Source organism: Oryctolagus cuniculus, chromosome 5, assembly GCF_964237555.1.
Source record: "Oryctolagus cuniculus chromosome 5, mOryCun1.1, whole genome shotgun sequence".
Classification (NCBI taxonomy): domain Eukaryota; kingdom Metazoa; phylum Chordata; class Mammalia; order Lagomorpha; family Leporidae; genus Oryctolagus; species Oryctolagus cuniculus.
Genome location: NC_091436.1, coordinates 66,184,801 through 66,199,418, shown reverse-complemented (window position 1 = coordinate 66,199,418; position 14,618 = coordinate 66,184,801). Strand labels below are relative to the sequence as shown.

Sequence of the window (14,618 nt, the reverse complement as noted above, 5' to 3'; positions counted from 1 at the left end):
CGAATAAACAAGAAGACAGCATGTCTGAAAGCATTAAGCCAAATCAATAATATATAGCATTCAGACATAAGTATATAATACACATAACAGAAACACACCCAGTCCATTCTGACCGAGGAGACAGGATTACTTGGTTTCCAGTTTTCGAGCCCATCTGTGAAACCAGCCGTTCCATGGTTTACTGATGCTGGTGCCCACAGAGGAGCCAAAATGCTACCCAACCCTCTCAACTGTCTCACCCCTCACTGCATTTTTTTTTTTTTTCAGAAAGAAAAATGTAATTGCCAGTTAAAGGTTCCAATATCACTGGAGGCGGCTGAGTGATCACTTCCCAAGAACTTGGAGTCTTTTTGTGAAAGCCTTCATTCTGTTTCCAATGCATTTGCCTGGGCAAAAGAACAGTTGAAGTGTTTGCCACGTAACATTAAAAGGATAAATTCTAAGTAGCCACAGTCCTAGGATGGCACTCAGGAGTCCCCACGTGGGGTCTCGCCTACCTTCTAGTCTGTGTCTCAGGAACTCACCACCTCCAAATCCAACCCACCTTTTCCTTTTGCTTTCCTTTTCTTTTCTTTTCTAAGATCTACTTATTTATTTGAAAGTCAGAGTTATAGAGAGAGAGAGGGAGGGAGAGATTTTCCATCTGATGCTTCACTCCCCAAGTGATTGTGGTGGCCAGGGCTGAGCCAGGCTGAATCCAGGAACCAGGCACTTCATCTGGGTCTCCCACAGAGGTGCAGGGGCCCAAACACTTGGGCCTCTGCTGCTGCTCTTTCCAGGCCATTTTCAGGGAGTTGGATTGGAAGAGGAGCAGCCAGGACTTGAACCCGTGTCCACAAGGGATGCTGGTGTTGCAGGTGGTGGCTTTACCCGCTATGCCACAATGCGTCCTGTCTCGCTCTTCTCTTCCCCTGGAGTGGTCTCTCCATTCCCATCCCTACCCATCATATTCCCACCTATTCCTCAGGGTGGGGCTCAAATCCTGAGCTCTTCCATGTGGAATCTTCCCCCGCGCCTCCTTTGGGAAGGTCTGCCCTCTCCTCGTCTCAGTAACCACAGGCTGTACATGCCAGGGTCAGAGCATCTTAGCGGAGGGCGAGCAGGTTGCAGGTGGGAGCTTTGGCCTCTTCTCTCCTACAGCCTTGCAGAAGTGCCTCACACAGCCGGGGCTGTCACAATCACTTACACACGTACACAGTGATGAAAAAGCCCTCCTCGGAAGCACACCTGGGGAGCTTCCAGGATGTCTGTTCTCTGACAGGCCAGGCCCTCACCCTTCCGAGGGGCACCACCCACCTTCCTCAAGGGCAGACAGGTCTCAGGCGATGGTGAAACCTCACTAGGGAAAGGGACCAACAACACTCTATTCCATATCGTTACTTTTATGTAACTGATTTGACACTGCTCACAGCGTAAAGGGCAAGACTGTCCTCTCAAGCCAACGTCAGTAAGGCTTCATAGTAGCAGGTGTTTGGCACCAAGTGGGTTAAGACCCTGCTTGGGATGCCTGCATCCCATATCAAAGTGTCTGGGCTGGAGTCCTGCTTCAATTCCAGCTCCCTGCTGATGCACACCCTGGGAGGCAGGAGGGGAGTGACTCAAGGACTTGGGTCCTTGCCAAGGGAAACCCAAACTGAGTTCCCAGCTCCTGGCTGCAGCTTGGCCCAGCTGCAGTTGTTACAGGCATTTGGGGAACAAACCAGCAGAAGACCTCTTCTCTCCATTTCTGTCTCTCCCTTGTCCTCTCTACCTCCCCCCCACACCTAGTCTCTGCTTCTCAATTAAATACAAAATAAAAACTAAAATAAGGCCTAGTAGCAGTACTGTTAACCTGCTACAGTTTCATGCAATCAGTAAAAAGATGCAGAAGGTAACTACAAGGTATCAGTTGCAATGTCAAATGTTGGGGAAATAAAAATCAATCACAAGTCTCCTACTCTCTGTTAATTAGATTTCTCAGAAACTCAAAGCACTTTTTAGAGCAATCCTTCCTCACTGTATCCATGCTATTATTTTTTCCTTTTCACTCAGAAGCTAAAGTAAAGGCAAACTGAACCTCCAGTGAAAGAAAACAGAGGGGTAAGGGCTGGTGCCATACTGTAGCACCTACAACATCCGCATCCCATATGTGTGCTGGTTTGAGTCCTGGTTGCTGCACTTCCGATCTAGCTCCCTGCTAATGTGCCTGGGAAAGCAGAAGAAGATGGCCCAAGTCCCAACCAGGTGGTAGATCTGGAGGAAGCTCCTGGCTCCTTGCCCAGGCCATTGTGGCCATCTGGGGAGTAAACCAGCAGATAGATCTCTCTGTTACTCAGACTTTAAAATAAAATAAGTCTTAAGAAAAAGAGAACAGAGGGTGACTGTTGCTGCTACTGTCAAGTTCATTTCTCACCTAGCAGTGAACTTCTGAGGCAGAAACATAACCTTGCAGCATAAACCTGGTGGCTCCAACGTTCTGTTCAGATTTACTTGTTTTGAAAAATGCTTTTTACTCCAAGGATACTCCAGCAATTCTACCTCATTGCTCCTTTTCCTCAGGGCAGATGAGAGGACCACAGCCTGCTGCACACCCTGCCAGGAGCTACAGTGCCAGCTACTTGGCTCCTCCCTAGGAATTGGTCCTCAAAGTGCCTACTTTGTACCTGCCTCAGTTAGCCAGAGCCTCCTGTAGCTCTGAGGGCCAGGGGCGATGCTCACAGCCAGGGAAACGAAAGGGTCACCTGGCCTGACCTAGCATTACAGGGCCAGGAGAAGGGGTGGTTTTGGGAGAGAGGTGCCCAGACAGAGTGCTGTCCAACCTCGCCAGGAGACCTCCTGCGGCCCCGGAACCACCCTGGGCCTTCGCTGCACAGCTGGAAATGACTGTCCCCTAATAAATCCAAACCTTATTTGGAGTATAAACAAAAGATGAGGAAATAGCAGACTTCAGGGGAGCTGTCCTGCACTTTACAAGTTGAACATTAATACATTCTTTCTGCGAGTTTCCCTGGGTTTTCATTAGTTTTACGCACTGAAGCATTATCAGAAATCTGCCCTGAGGCTCAACCCAGCATCCTTAGATTCGAGAGCAGGAGAGGATAGTGGGAGGAATGGAGCTGATCTTTAGTCAAGTGCTTTTCAAGCTACTTCTGCCCTTCAAGGATGAGCCCTCTTTACGACCTGGGTCATGTTTGGCTTTTCATTTATCTTGGGCTCTAGAGGGGCAAATCAACCCATCCCCGTCCACTTCTCAGAAAAACTGGATTCCATTCTTCTATTAAACCATTTTTTATAGTTGGGAGACAGAGTGGTTAACTAAATCCCATGGTATTTATTACAACCAAGAAGACATAATTATAAACACTTTTTTGCCACTTGCTATAATAACCTTCTAATTTTCTGGGCTCTCTGGCTACCAATTAACACAGCTTATCACAAAGGTATATTAAGCAAATTATCTCATATTGAACTGCAATGCAGACCTAACAGGTGTGAAATTGTCGAACAGGTATGTCAAGAGTTACTGTTGCTTGGGGTGGTGTGTTTCCTGTTATACCACGTGGCAAAAAAAAAAAAAAAAAAAAAAAAAAACCTCTGCCTAAAGGCGTCCACATCCTTTTCCATGGATGCCAAATGCACCAAGGAGGTGCAGCCAGAGGGCAGAAGTTGGCCCTGAGCTGTAGCCACATTCATGGCACACTCAAGCGAGAAACAGAACTGCAACACCAGGCAGCGATCCTGAAGCTAACAGAAAAACTCGTTACTACAAAACCTGGGACTCTGAGCAAATGCAGAAGATGGACACCTAGCAGTAAGAGTCCTGACCTGCACAGTGTCCAGCTGGCAGGGAGTGAGGACAGCGTGAATATCGCCAAGGGGACCTGGATGTGGCCAGCGAAGCGTCTCCTAAGCAGATCTGTTCAGACAGTGGCTCACGCGGGACCCTAGCTGAGGAGGACAGGAGATTTCCGGGAAGAACAACCGGGGCCCTGGACTGCACGTCTAAAGCAGACCCCGGCCTCCTCGGAGGACAGGCTCAGGCACCTCACAGACCCTCTTCTGTCTTCCTCAAGTCTTGAGTTAAAGAGGCACAGGAGAATATTTTTATGCATGAACCAGAGAGATCAATCAGGCAAAACTCTGGTAGGGGAGTAGGCATTTAGCCCCGTGTTTAAGATGCCAGCCAAGCTGCCCGCCTCCCACGCTGCAGTGGCCAGGTTCAGCTCACCCCTCCAGTACCTGACTCCAGCTCCTGCCATCCCAGATCCTGGAAGGCATGAGTGAGGGTCTGAATGACCGCATTTCTGACACCCATGTGGGAAACCTCTATAGTACTCCTAGCTCCTGGCCTTGGCCCTGGCCCACCCTGGCCATTGCAGGCACTCATGAAGTGAATCAGCAGATGGGAGCACTATGTGTGTGTGTGCATTGCATGCGTGTGTGTATGTGTGTGTGTGCATGTGTGCATGTGTAAAGCGGAAGTAAAACACTCTGGTATGAAACACAGGAAAAAAAGGTCAAAGGGATTCCCTTTATCAGAATACTGTCCCTGGTCAGCTTACTTCTATTTCAGTGTGCTTCCAATTATGTGAAGGCCTGAGGGCCTCTCCCAGGAAGCAGCAGACAGACAGACACACTCAGACTTGCTGTTCTTGATCGGGAGCAAAGGGCGTGCCTGTTCCAGAGGATGAATGAGTGACCTTGCATCTGAGCTTCGAGGAAGCAGAGCACCATGATGTGAAGCTTGTCTGGGGACTTTTCTCTTTCCTTAAGCTGCATCCTTTTGTAAAGTCTCCAATCTTTTGTGCTCTAAGATGTTTTTCCCTCTTCCGCTAACTTTGATGGCATTTTCTTCATTCCTTACAAAGTGTTATTATTTTTATTATGTTTAGCCATCTGGCCAACTGCTTTAGCAAGTAATTAAAAACCTTACCGGGGCTTAGAATTTTAATTAGATTATACAATTTTTGATGAATGGTGATGGGGAAGGATTTAATGGCTTCTTTGCTACAAAGAATTATCCAGCCTTCCCCTGCCTTTGCCTATTTATAGCACACAATTTTTTTTTTAATTGAGGAGACCAAGTTTGAATTAAAGCTTTCTGAACAATGATGCTGAGAAGTAGCTGTGCCTTTTGTACTTAAATTGCCCTCAGATGGACTCAGCAGCAGCACGGAGAAACTCAAGCAAGAAGTGTGCAACCTTAGGTAAATGGAGAGGCTGGAGCAGGTTAGCCCTCCTGAGAGGGCTTCCTCCTGACCACACAGATCGGTCATCAGGGCCCTGACCTGCAATGTGCCAGGCATGAGCGGCCAAGGGCCAGCCAAGGTCCTGAGCCCTCTCCTGCCCTGCGGGAGGAAGCTGGTGGGTGGAGGAGGTAGCGGACAGGCCCAGGAGGAGTGAAGGCCGGCTCCAGAACAGCCAGTCCACGAAGATGGGGCGGCTCGGGGAGGAAGGTCTCTGGCAGGGGGGCTGAGGGCAGGGCCGTCAGGACAGACAAGGCAAGGGTCACCTGCACACGCCACAGAAACAAAAGGCGGGGTGAAGGCAGGGTTCAAACAGAGGACAGCCACCCCAAGACCTGAAGAAGGAATAAAATGGGTTTCAGCCCTAAGACGGGAGAAGCAGCTGGAAGAAACAGGGGATAGGGGGAATAAGATGTTTCCTGGCAGCCAACTAAGGCAATAAAAACCTAACAGGGGACAACAGGGCTTAACCTGGCGCATGACAGGCATACAGATGCAGTTGGGAACACTGAGCTCTGATGCTCTACTGCAGAGAGGCGCGAGAGCAGTTACCAATAACGTATGTACTTCCAAACAGAGAGAACAGTTCCAGTGCTCTCACCAGGGAGAAACAATGAATGGCTAAGGTGGTAGACGTGCTAATTACCCTGGGTTGACTCTGCACAATATATCCATTATCAAAACAAAACATTGTACCCCATAAATATGTACCATTATTACATGTCAATCAAAATACAACTTTTATTTAAAAGTATCCAGATATTTTTAAAAAAGAAAAAAAACCTGCTTTTTTATATTGTAAATGAAGGGAAAATAATCTATTTGAATTTGGTATTAGGAACAGTTTTTTTTTTAAATATGTATTTATTTATTTGAAAGGTGAAGAAATAGAAAGAGAGAGATCTAGCTGCCTGTTCGCTCCCCAAATGCCCATAAGAGCTGGAGCAAGGAGCCAGGAACTCTAATTGGGTTCTCCTACCTGAGTGGCAAGGACCCAAAGTATTTGGGTCTTCCCTGGCACATTGGCAGGAAGTTGGATTGAAAAGGGAGTAGCCAGGGCTTGAACCAGCACTCCGCTTGGGATCTGGGCATCCCACGTGGTGGTTTAAGCTGCTGCACCACAACACCCACCCCAGGAACAATTTCTCTTGAACTGGAGTCATGACACTGGAACTGAACAGAAATAAAGTAGGTGGAGCTCACTATTTGATTCTGCATAAAGCATAATACTGTACAACACTGTTTCATTTGCGTTAACACTTTTAAGCAAGGATGCTGTAATTTTAGTTACAAAAGAAGGCAAAACAACCTTGATAATTTCCATTTAAGAGCATTATTTAATATTACAAAAATAAATACTATGAGAACAAAATAGCAACATCACTTTCTTGAGCAGAAGTGGGAAGAGAAGTCAGAAGTGAAGTAAGTTAGTAGATCAAGGGAAAGGGGATAAATCAGTGTCAGCACTTTATTTATTTAGCATTGTAGAGGAAATGGCTTCTAATTGATGTTCCTTGGGAGTAGGATGAAAATTACACTGGAGGGGTCAGTTTAAGACGTTCTTTTCATTACTGTATTTGATATCTACATATTTAACTGGATAATTCAGTCTTCTGTTAAAAATGTATTACTGTATAAATCCCTTCACTGTCATCTTATGCATGGGAAAGTGTTGGGTGAGGGCAGAGCTTATCTAGTGGAATGCCAAGGACAGGGGACCCTACTAGCTGGAGGACCAGGAACATGCAGCAGATAAATGTCACATTCTTCAACCCTAAAGGGGAAAATGCAACACCTGCCCGGCAGGGTGGCTGTGAGGACATCACAGAATGGGTCAGGCCATGAAGGCGACCCCAGCAGGTGAATTCTCTCCCAAGCAATAGCCAATTGAGATCATTCAACAAACGGAACCTGTCTTTATTTCAAGGCTAGGCAAGTGACCTTGACCAGGTTATTGAATCTTCCTGGGCTACAGTTTAGTCAGCTACAAAATGGGGACACTGCTTTTCCCTTGCCTGATCACACCTCCTTTCTTCTTCTCTGTATAATTCATGCAAAGCTTGTTGTTTGTTACGTCTACCACTGTTCACAGGGGGAATGAAAGGCAAATTGAGCTAAACAGATTATTTCATAAAACCAGCCTCAAAATGAAGAATGCGGCATTGGCTTTTTGTATCTCTCCATGTAAATCAATCCAGAAGAGATCTGAGAGAAGCTCATTATGTCAGACATGTTGTTTGTCTTTGCAGACAAGCATATTAACCAGATGCAAGCTAACCAGGCTGAAGCCTATTTGTAGAAATTAGTAGATTGGCTAGAGCACCATCTTGATTCTAATAACAAAAGTTTCTTTCTCAGTAAGAAATATATCTAAATATTTCATGATATTTTTAATAATACCATAAATTTTAATTACTATTTCATACACCAAAAACATCCTCATGGTTTAACAAACTCAAAGACGGGTTCCAACTGACTGCATTGCCTACTATATTGGCTTATGACTTAAGAAACATAAACAACCCAAAGGAGTTTATTTGACCCCAATTAACTAAAATAAAATCCTGCAACTTTCAAGGAAACATAATATGCCATGCCTGTTGCCATGGCAATGCCTGGCTCAGCATCACTTATTAGTGATGGAACTGCCAAGTACAATCAATCTGTGTGTGTGACAGAGTGTGGATGCGTGTTTGTGCGTGTGTGTTTTTATTAAGCACATTTAGGGAGCTAAACCTTATAAGGAGAGAAGATGGTAATATGACAGGGTGCCCTGATGAGCAAGCACCCTGGTCCAGAACAGAGAGAAGACAACATACAGACTAAATACTTCTCACTTGTCTTGGCCATCCTGGCTGGCCCCGCCCCCTCCCTGTCTCGCCATCACACATGCACACACAAAACCCAGTGAGTGAAGCAATGGGTGAGTGAAAAGAGCTAACTAGATTATGAACTACAGAACAAACAAACAGGATTGGATTTCTCACAGGCTAGCTCCTTGCTTTCTTCCCTTTAAATGACAGTTGGAAGAGGAATATGGCATCTGTGTGATGAAGAGTAGAGATCTTGTTGTGGAGAGGGGATCGTGTGACATGGGTAAAAATAGAGCTCAATGTGAGAAAGGGGAGTGGCAGAGAGTTCACTGAAACAGTTCACATAGAGTTCCCCTTCACCTTCTTGTGAACTGCATTTTTAACTGAACACTTGCTGTATAAAGTTATGAAATATGAGAAGAGTTCAAAAGAAGTTTCTGGAAAACACATGGCATGAAAATTTTTTGCACCAAAATAAATATATCTTTTAATTCCATTTTCCACAAACGTTTTGAATTCCCCTCCTGTGTTTGTAGCATTCTATCCCACACACCATAATCAGCAGGACAGGAACCATCAACACAAGCACAGAACGCAGGGAATTCCACAGTCTCCCTACTCAAAGTGTAGCTCACCCACCAGCCACATTGGCATCATCTGGGAACCTATTAAACCCCTGGGCTCCCAGGTCCCACTCCAGACCAGGACCTTTAAAAAGAGCGCCAAGAGATTCACATGCACATTCAAGAACCAATGTTGTACAGGACAGAGGACAACTAAAAGCACAAAACTACACAAAATACAGAAATATAAACAGACAGAGGGAGAGATGGAAGGGAAGCTCAAAAGTGAAAGAGACTTGAAACATGTCAACCCAACACAATGTGCATGTGCTACTCAGAACTGAATTGAAAAATAATGGGCAATATTGACATGTATATATATGCTTAAGCTGACTTGTGTATGTGAGTTAATGAATAGGTGAAATAATGTGAAAAATGGTTAACTAGGAAAATATATGATGTTAATTTTTAAAGAGTTGGATTGTTTTTAATTCACTAAGTGCACACCAGAGTGAAAGTTAACCAAAAGTTAAATGACTTTGGGGGATACTGGATAATTTTAAAGATTCCTATGTAGGGGCAGGCACTTGGTGAAGAGGCTCAGATACCACTTGTGATGACTGCATCCTACATCAGAGTGCCTGGGTTTGGGTCCTGGATCAGCTTCCGATTCCAGCTTTCTACCAATGTGCACCCTGGGAAGCAGCAGGTGATAGCTGAAGTACTTGGGCTCTTGCTACCCACATGGGAGACCTGGGGTGAGTTCCTGGCTCCTGGCTTCAGCCTGGCCCAGCCCTGGCTGTTGTGGCATTTGGGAAGTCAACCAACTGATGGAAGATTTCTCCCTCTCCATCTCCCTTTTTCTCTCCCTCTCCCTCCTCCTGTGCCTCCTGCCTTCTTAGTGATTCATTTGCAATGGGACAAAGGCTAACAGCTGTTGTGACCACTGTACAGAGATGTCAAGTTCAAGTGTAATACTGGGTATAAAAAGGACCTGTAAATTACAAAGCACCAACCAAATATCACTTGCATTTTTTCCTTTCTTTTTATAATGCAGAGCCAATCAAAGTGTTAGCTTTGCAATTAGACAGGATCCCTACATTTGGATCCCAGCACCAACCCCTGTGGCCCGGAAACGAGTGAATGAGCATCTATCATATTTTCAATTTCCCAATCTATCAAATGGAATGAAGCCCACTGTGGTGGATAACATCAATGCCGTCCTTCCTGCTCTGCAATCCTGCCTCATGCACCAACTTCTGCACATCTCCCATTCCCATTTCCCCCTTCATGTGGCTATGTCAGGCTCACTGTCTGTCCTTTTAAAATTATTAATCCTTCCTGTTACTCCCAATAACAATTATTAGTGTAGGTTCTTACCTCTCAGCCCATTGTTACTCAGTTCAACATGTTACTTGGACATTGTTTTGTTCTAAATTCACTGCTCCCCTGAATTCTTCATATTAAATTAAAAATATTGGCATATTAATTTACTCAGTCTAAGTCTGAAGATCACTACCTTACTGCTCTTAAAATTGTCTGTTCTCCTCTCTGCCTGCTTCCTTTGCTTTCTCTTACCAGGCCCTTTCTGCACAGCTGGAGGATTAAATGAGTGACCTCCCAAATGATGTCAGTTCAAGCCGGGTGACTTCTCTGGCCCAGTGAGCATGACTGGAAGTGGCCCGTGCCACTTCACAGGAGGAGCATTAAAAGTCTGCATGTGAATCGGCCACCATGGCCTTCCCTCTGTCATGACCATGGCAACAGCCCTGCTGCTCCTCTGGCTGAGTCTCAGAGCAAGAAGAACAAGGCCCAGGGCAACACTTGACCCATGTGAGTTGTAGCCAGCACCTTCAATAAGCTACTATGGAATAAAATACAACCAGTTTCAATTTATCATTTGTGGTGCTCATAAAATCCCTTTCAGGGCCATAATGGATTTCTCTGTCTAGATTGGAAAGCTTTGAAATCTTCCATGGGAAAGAGCTAAAATCCTGTCACTATGGCATATTGACTATTTTGAGTTAAAGGTATTAAAAAAAAAAAAAAAAACAGGAAATAAAGGGGCTGGTGTTGTGGTGTATTGTGGCACAGCGAATTAAGCCACCACTTGTGATGCCAGAATCTCATATGAGTGCTGGTTTGAGTCCTGGCTTCTCGGAGCCCTATCCAGCTGTTTGCTAATGCCCCTGGGAAAGCAGCGGAAGATGACCCAAGTACTTGTGGGAAACCCGGATAAAGTTCTTGGCTCCTGGCTTCAGGGAAGCCCAGCCCTGGCTTGTTGTGGTCATGTACAAAGTGAACCAGCAGACAGAACTCTCTCTGTCTCTCCCTCTTTCTATGTAACTCTGACTTTCAAATAAATAGCGTAAGTCTTAAAAAAAAAAAAAAAACAGCAAGTGTAAGATCACTCTCAGGCCAATGCTGTGGTGCAGTAGGTTAAGATGCCATCTGCAGTGCCAGCATCCCATATGGGCACCAGTTCGAGCCCTGGCTGCTTCACTTCTGGTCCAGCTCCCTGCTAATGCCCCTGGAAAAGCAGTGGAGGATGGCCCAGGTCTTGGGCCCCTCCATCCACGTGGGAAACTAGGAAGAAAATCCAGGCTCCTAACTTTGGCCCAGCCCAGCCCTGGCCATTGTGGCTATTTGGGGAATGAACCAGTGGATGGAAGATCTCTCTCTCTGTCTCTCCTCTGTCTCTGTAATTCTGACTTTTCAAATACATAAAAAAAACTTAAAAAAAAAAATCACTCTGACCTTCCTTCTGTTAATAAAAAACAGATGAAATTCCCATGCAAAAGATGCCCCCCTCCCCATACCAGAAGGAAAACAGCATTCTTATCGCTAAGGACAGGAATCTGAGATGGAAAGAATTTTGTACAAAGCTTATAAAAATAACTCTTAAAGTCTTTCCACAAGACGTAGTTGTGGAGCCGGCACTGTGGCATAGCAGGTAAAGCAGCCGCCTGCAGTGCCGGCATCCCATAAGGGTATTGGTTCAAGTCCCAGCTGCTCTAATTCCGATCTAGCTCTCTGCTGTGGCCTGGGAAAGCAGTAGAAGATGGCCCAAGTGCTTGGGCCTCTGCACCCGTGTAGGAGACCTGGAAGAAGCTCCTGGCTCCTGGCTTCGCTCCAACTGTTGTGGTCATCTAGGGAGTGAACCAGCGGATGGAAGACCTCTCTCTCTGCCTCTGCCTCTCTGTAACTCTGCCTTTCAAATAGATAAATGAATCTTTTTTTTTTTTTTTTAAAGACTTAGTTGCTTTTTCACAACTTACTGTTCTTTGTCCAATTGAGTAACAAGTGCTTTACTCTGTTCCTGGGGTCTTCATTTCCCTATGAAGACTCTGATGTCACATAAAACTGGAATGCAATGGGTATGTTTTTCTCCTGTTAACCTGACTTATGTCAAAGAAGTTCTCAGGCCCAGTGAAAACAAGAAACAAAAAACCCTGAAAGGGAAGCAGTAAAGTTTTGCCTCCTCCACACACCAATCATATGGGCTCAGAAATCCCAGCCTCTCCCAACTATGTGATACTTAAAAGTCCTTAATCTGATTTATCTAAAGCATACAAAGTTCCAAGACCATTTACATAAACACTTAGGATTGTTAAATGTGTGCTTACATTTTAAAAAAGTTATTTGGTTTAAAACACTACTGGAAATATGAATAGTTCTTGGTTTATGCAATGGAAGAATTTGCCTTTTTACGATTTCCCATGAATCTGTTCTAAGTACATATGCTCTCTTTCTTAGAAGAATTCTTAAAACAATTTAGTTTCCCTCATTTTACTTACTAATCTTCAATATGTGTCATTAGTGTTATTTGTATGCATAGAAACAATCTGGGGGCGGCTGTTCGGCACAGTAGGCAAGGCGCCACTTGGGATGCTCCCATCCCATATCAGAGAGCCTGCATTTGCATCCCCACTTGGTTTATGATCCAGCTGTCTGCTAATGTGCACCCTGGAAAGCAGCAGCGATGACTCAAGCACTTGGGTCCCTGCCATCTACATGGGAGCCCAGGATGGAGTGCTAAGTCCCTAGCTTTGGCCTGGCTCAGTGCCAGCTATGCAACATTTGAGAAGTGACCCAATGGATGGAAGATTCTCTTTCTCTTTTCCTTTCTCTCTCTGTTGCTCTTTCAAATGAGTAAAAATAAGTACAATTTTTTACAGAAGGCATCTGAAGAATCTTGGAAAACCTGTGTGTTGGTAGGGATGTGAATGAGGTACCTTGCAGTAGTGTGAGTAACCTCCTTCCTTTTCGGGAAAGTCCTAGCACCCCATTGCTTTTTAACTCCTGGGGCTCACACTGGGATGTGCAGGCAGCAGTCAATATCCAGCAGGTTTTTCCTGTGTCTAAGCATTGCTGGGTCTAGGCTTTCATTCTAACTAAAATAATGAAAACAACAACGTCAAAGATCCTCCCAACGACGCAGACCCTAATCCAGTGAGCCGGGGTTTAAGCAGAGTACTTGGCAAAAGCAAGTGAACAAATTGATGCACAAAACCGAATTAAAAGCTTGCTTTTATTGCCACTTTTAGATTGTCAAATACTTGCTGCGTAACTTCTCCGATCACAGTTGTCATCTGTCTAACCCCAGTGCCGCCCAGCAGAGCCCTGCGGCATTTACCCATTTAGAAGTAACTTACGCAGCGAGGACACGCTGGAGGAGCCCCGAAGAAATTGGTGTAGGCCGTCTTCACTGTCGCTGGAGCTGGCAATGCTGTTCCTCATCTCCAGCATGGAGATCTGCGTGCACAGGCTGAGCTGGTGCTCCAGCTTCTTGGCCTTCTACAATGCAAAGTGTTAGGATTTCTGAGATCACACAGTCCCTGTGAGTAGCACATGCTTCTTCTTGAAACAAGTTAGGGTTTTCAAAGGGGTACCTGGCACCTATTAAGTGCAATATAAATTTAATCTATGATCTTTATTATTACTTTATTATTATATAAAATTAATATACTCAATAACCTCTTTATTAATCTGAAATAATAAGCACCAAATTAATTTGATACACATCCTGGACAAGAGGACAGACAGACACCCATGCTCATTGTTCCTGGAGAATAGGACAATGTATCCTAGAAACAATGTCTCCCAAGCTGTCTTCTGCAATCATTTTAATTTCCTTCAGAAAAATGTGGGGAAATTAAGATGAAATCCCAAGTTGTTGAAGACCAAGACGGACTTGCAATCCCATACTCCTTTAGTCATCTATGGGCTTCCTGGGAAGGGATCTGAGCAGGAAGATGTGTGAGGCTGGAGGACACCAGGATTAAAATAGGACTTTTCTGCTTCTTGGGGTCGGTCAGCCTCTGTCCGTCCGCACCCTGCCCACTGATCTGCCCTGTCCTGGCCTCCTCCAGCCCCACTCCCACCCACGCCCTTCCTGTCTTCCTGAGATTGCTTAAACGGCTCTCTTGAAGGAGGCAGCACCTCATCACCACCAGTGCTGGGTCCTGACTCTTGCAGACCCCTCACTAAATACGGCAAATACGGTAACCACAAAATCCTTCCTCACTCGCAAGAACAGGATTCTCGGAAGGATCCCCACACTGTCAGTGTCCCCACTCCACTTAACAGACGACCAGTTAGTGAATATCCAGGAAGACATTCATTCAGGTAAAATACAGTATAGCTCACTATGCATATTTATTTGACAAAATAGATGGCCTCAGAAAAACACTTACTTTATCATTTAAGGTGGGATCATTCAACGAGTAGAGCTTATTTGTAATGTCTTTTCCTATAAGATACCTAAATATCTCATACAGGAAGGGTTCTGATTCCAGAAAGTAGGTTAATCTTTCTCTTGACCAGCATAAAAATCTGCAGTTATCATCTGCAACAATGGTGACCTGCAAAAGACACAAATGTACAAAGAAAAAAACTATTCCTATTAACTCTTTCATTTTTAATGTAGTTTCTTTAAAAAAGATTTATTTATTTATTTCAGAGAGGGAGGGAGAGGAGAGAGAGACAGAGATCTTTCATTTTTTGGTACACTCCCT

General features: G+C 45.0%; 1 protein-coding gene across 2 annotated transcripts in view; it reads right to left on the bottom strand.

Annotated features, from left to right (window-relative positions):
- The window catches only part of POPDC1 (popeye domain cAMP effector 1), a 37,322-nt gene that overhangs the window by 4,669 nt on the left and 18,035 nt on the right, over positions 1-14,618 (bottom strand). For both annotated transcript variants that reach the window (XM_002714830.5, XM_008263326.4), the window contains exons 6-7: positions 14,298-14,465; positions 13,257-13,398 (exon numbers count right to left, since the gene is read on the bottom strand). In XM_002714830.5, coding sequence (XP_002714876.1) covers positions 13,257-13,398; positions 14,298-14,465 — 310 coding nt within the window. The remainder of the gene's footprint in view (positions 1-13,256; positions 13,399-14,297; positions 14,466-14,618) is intronic.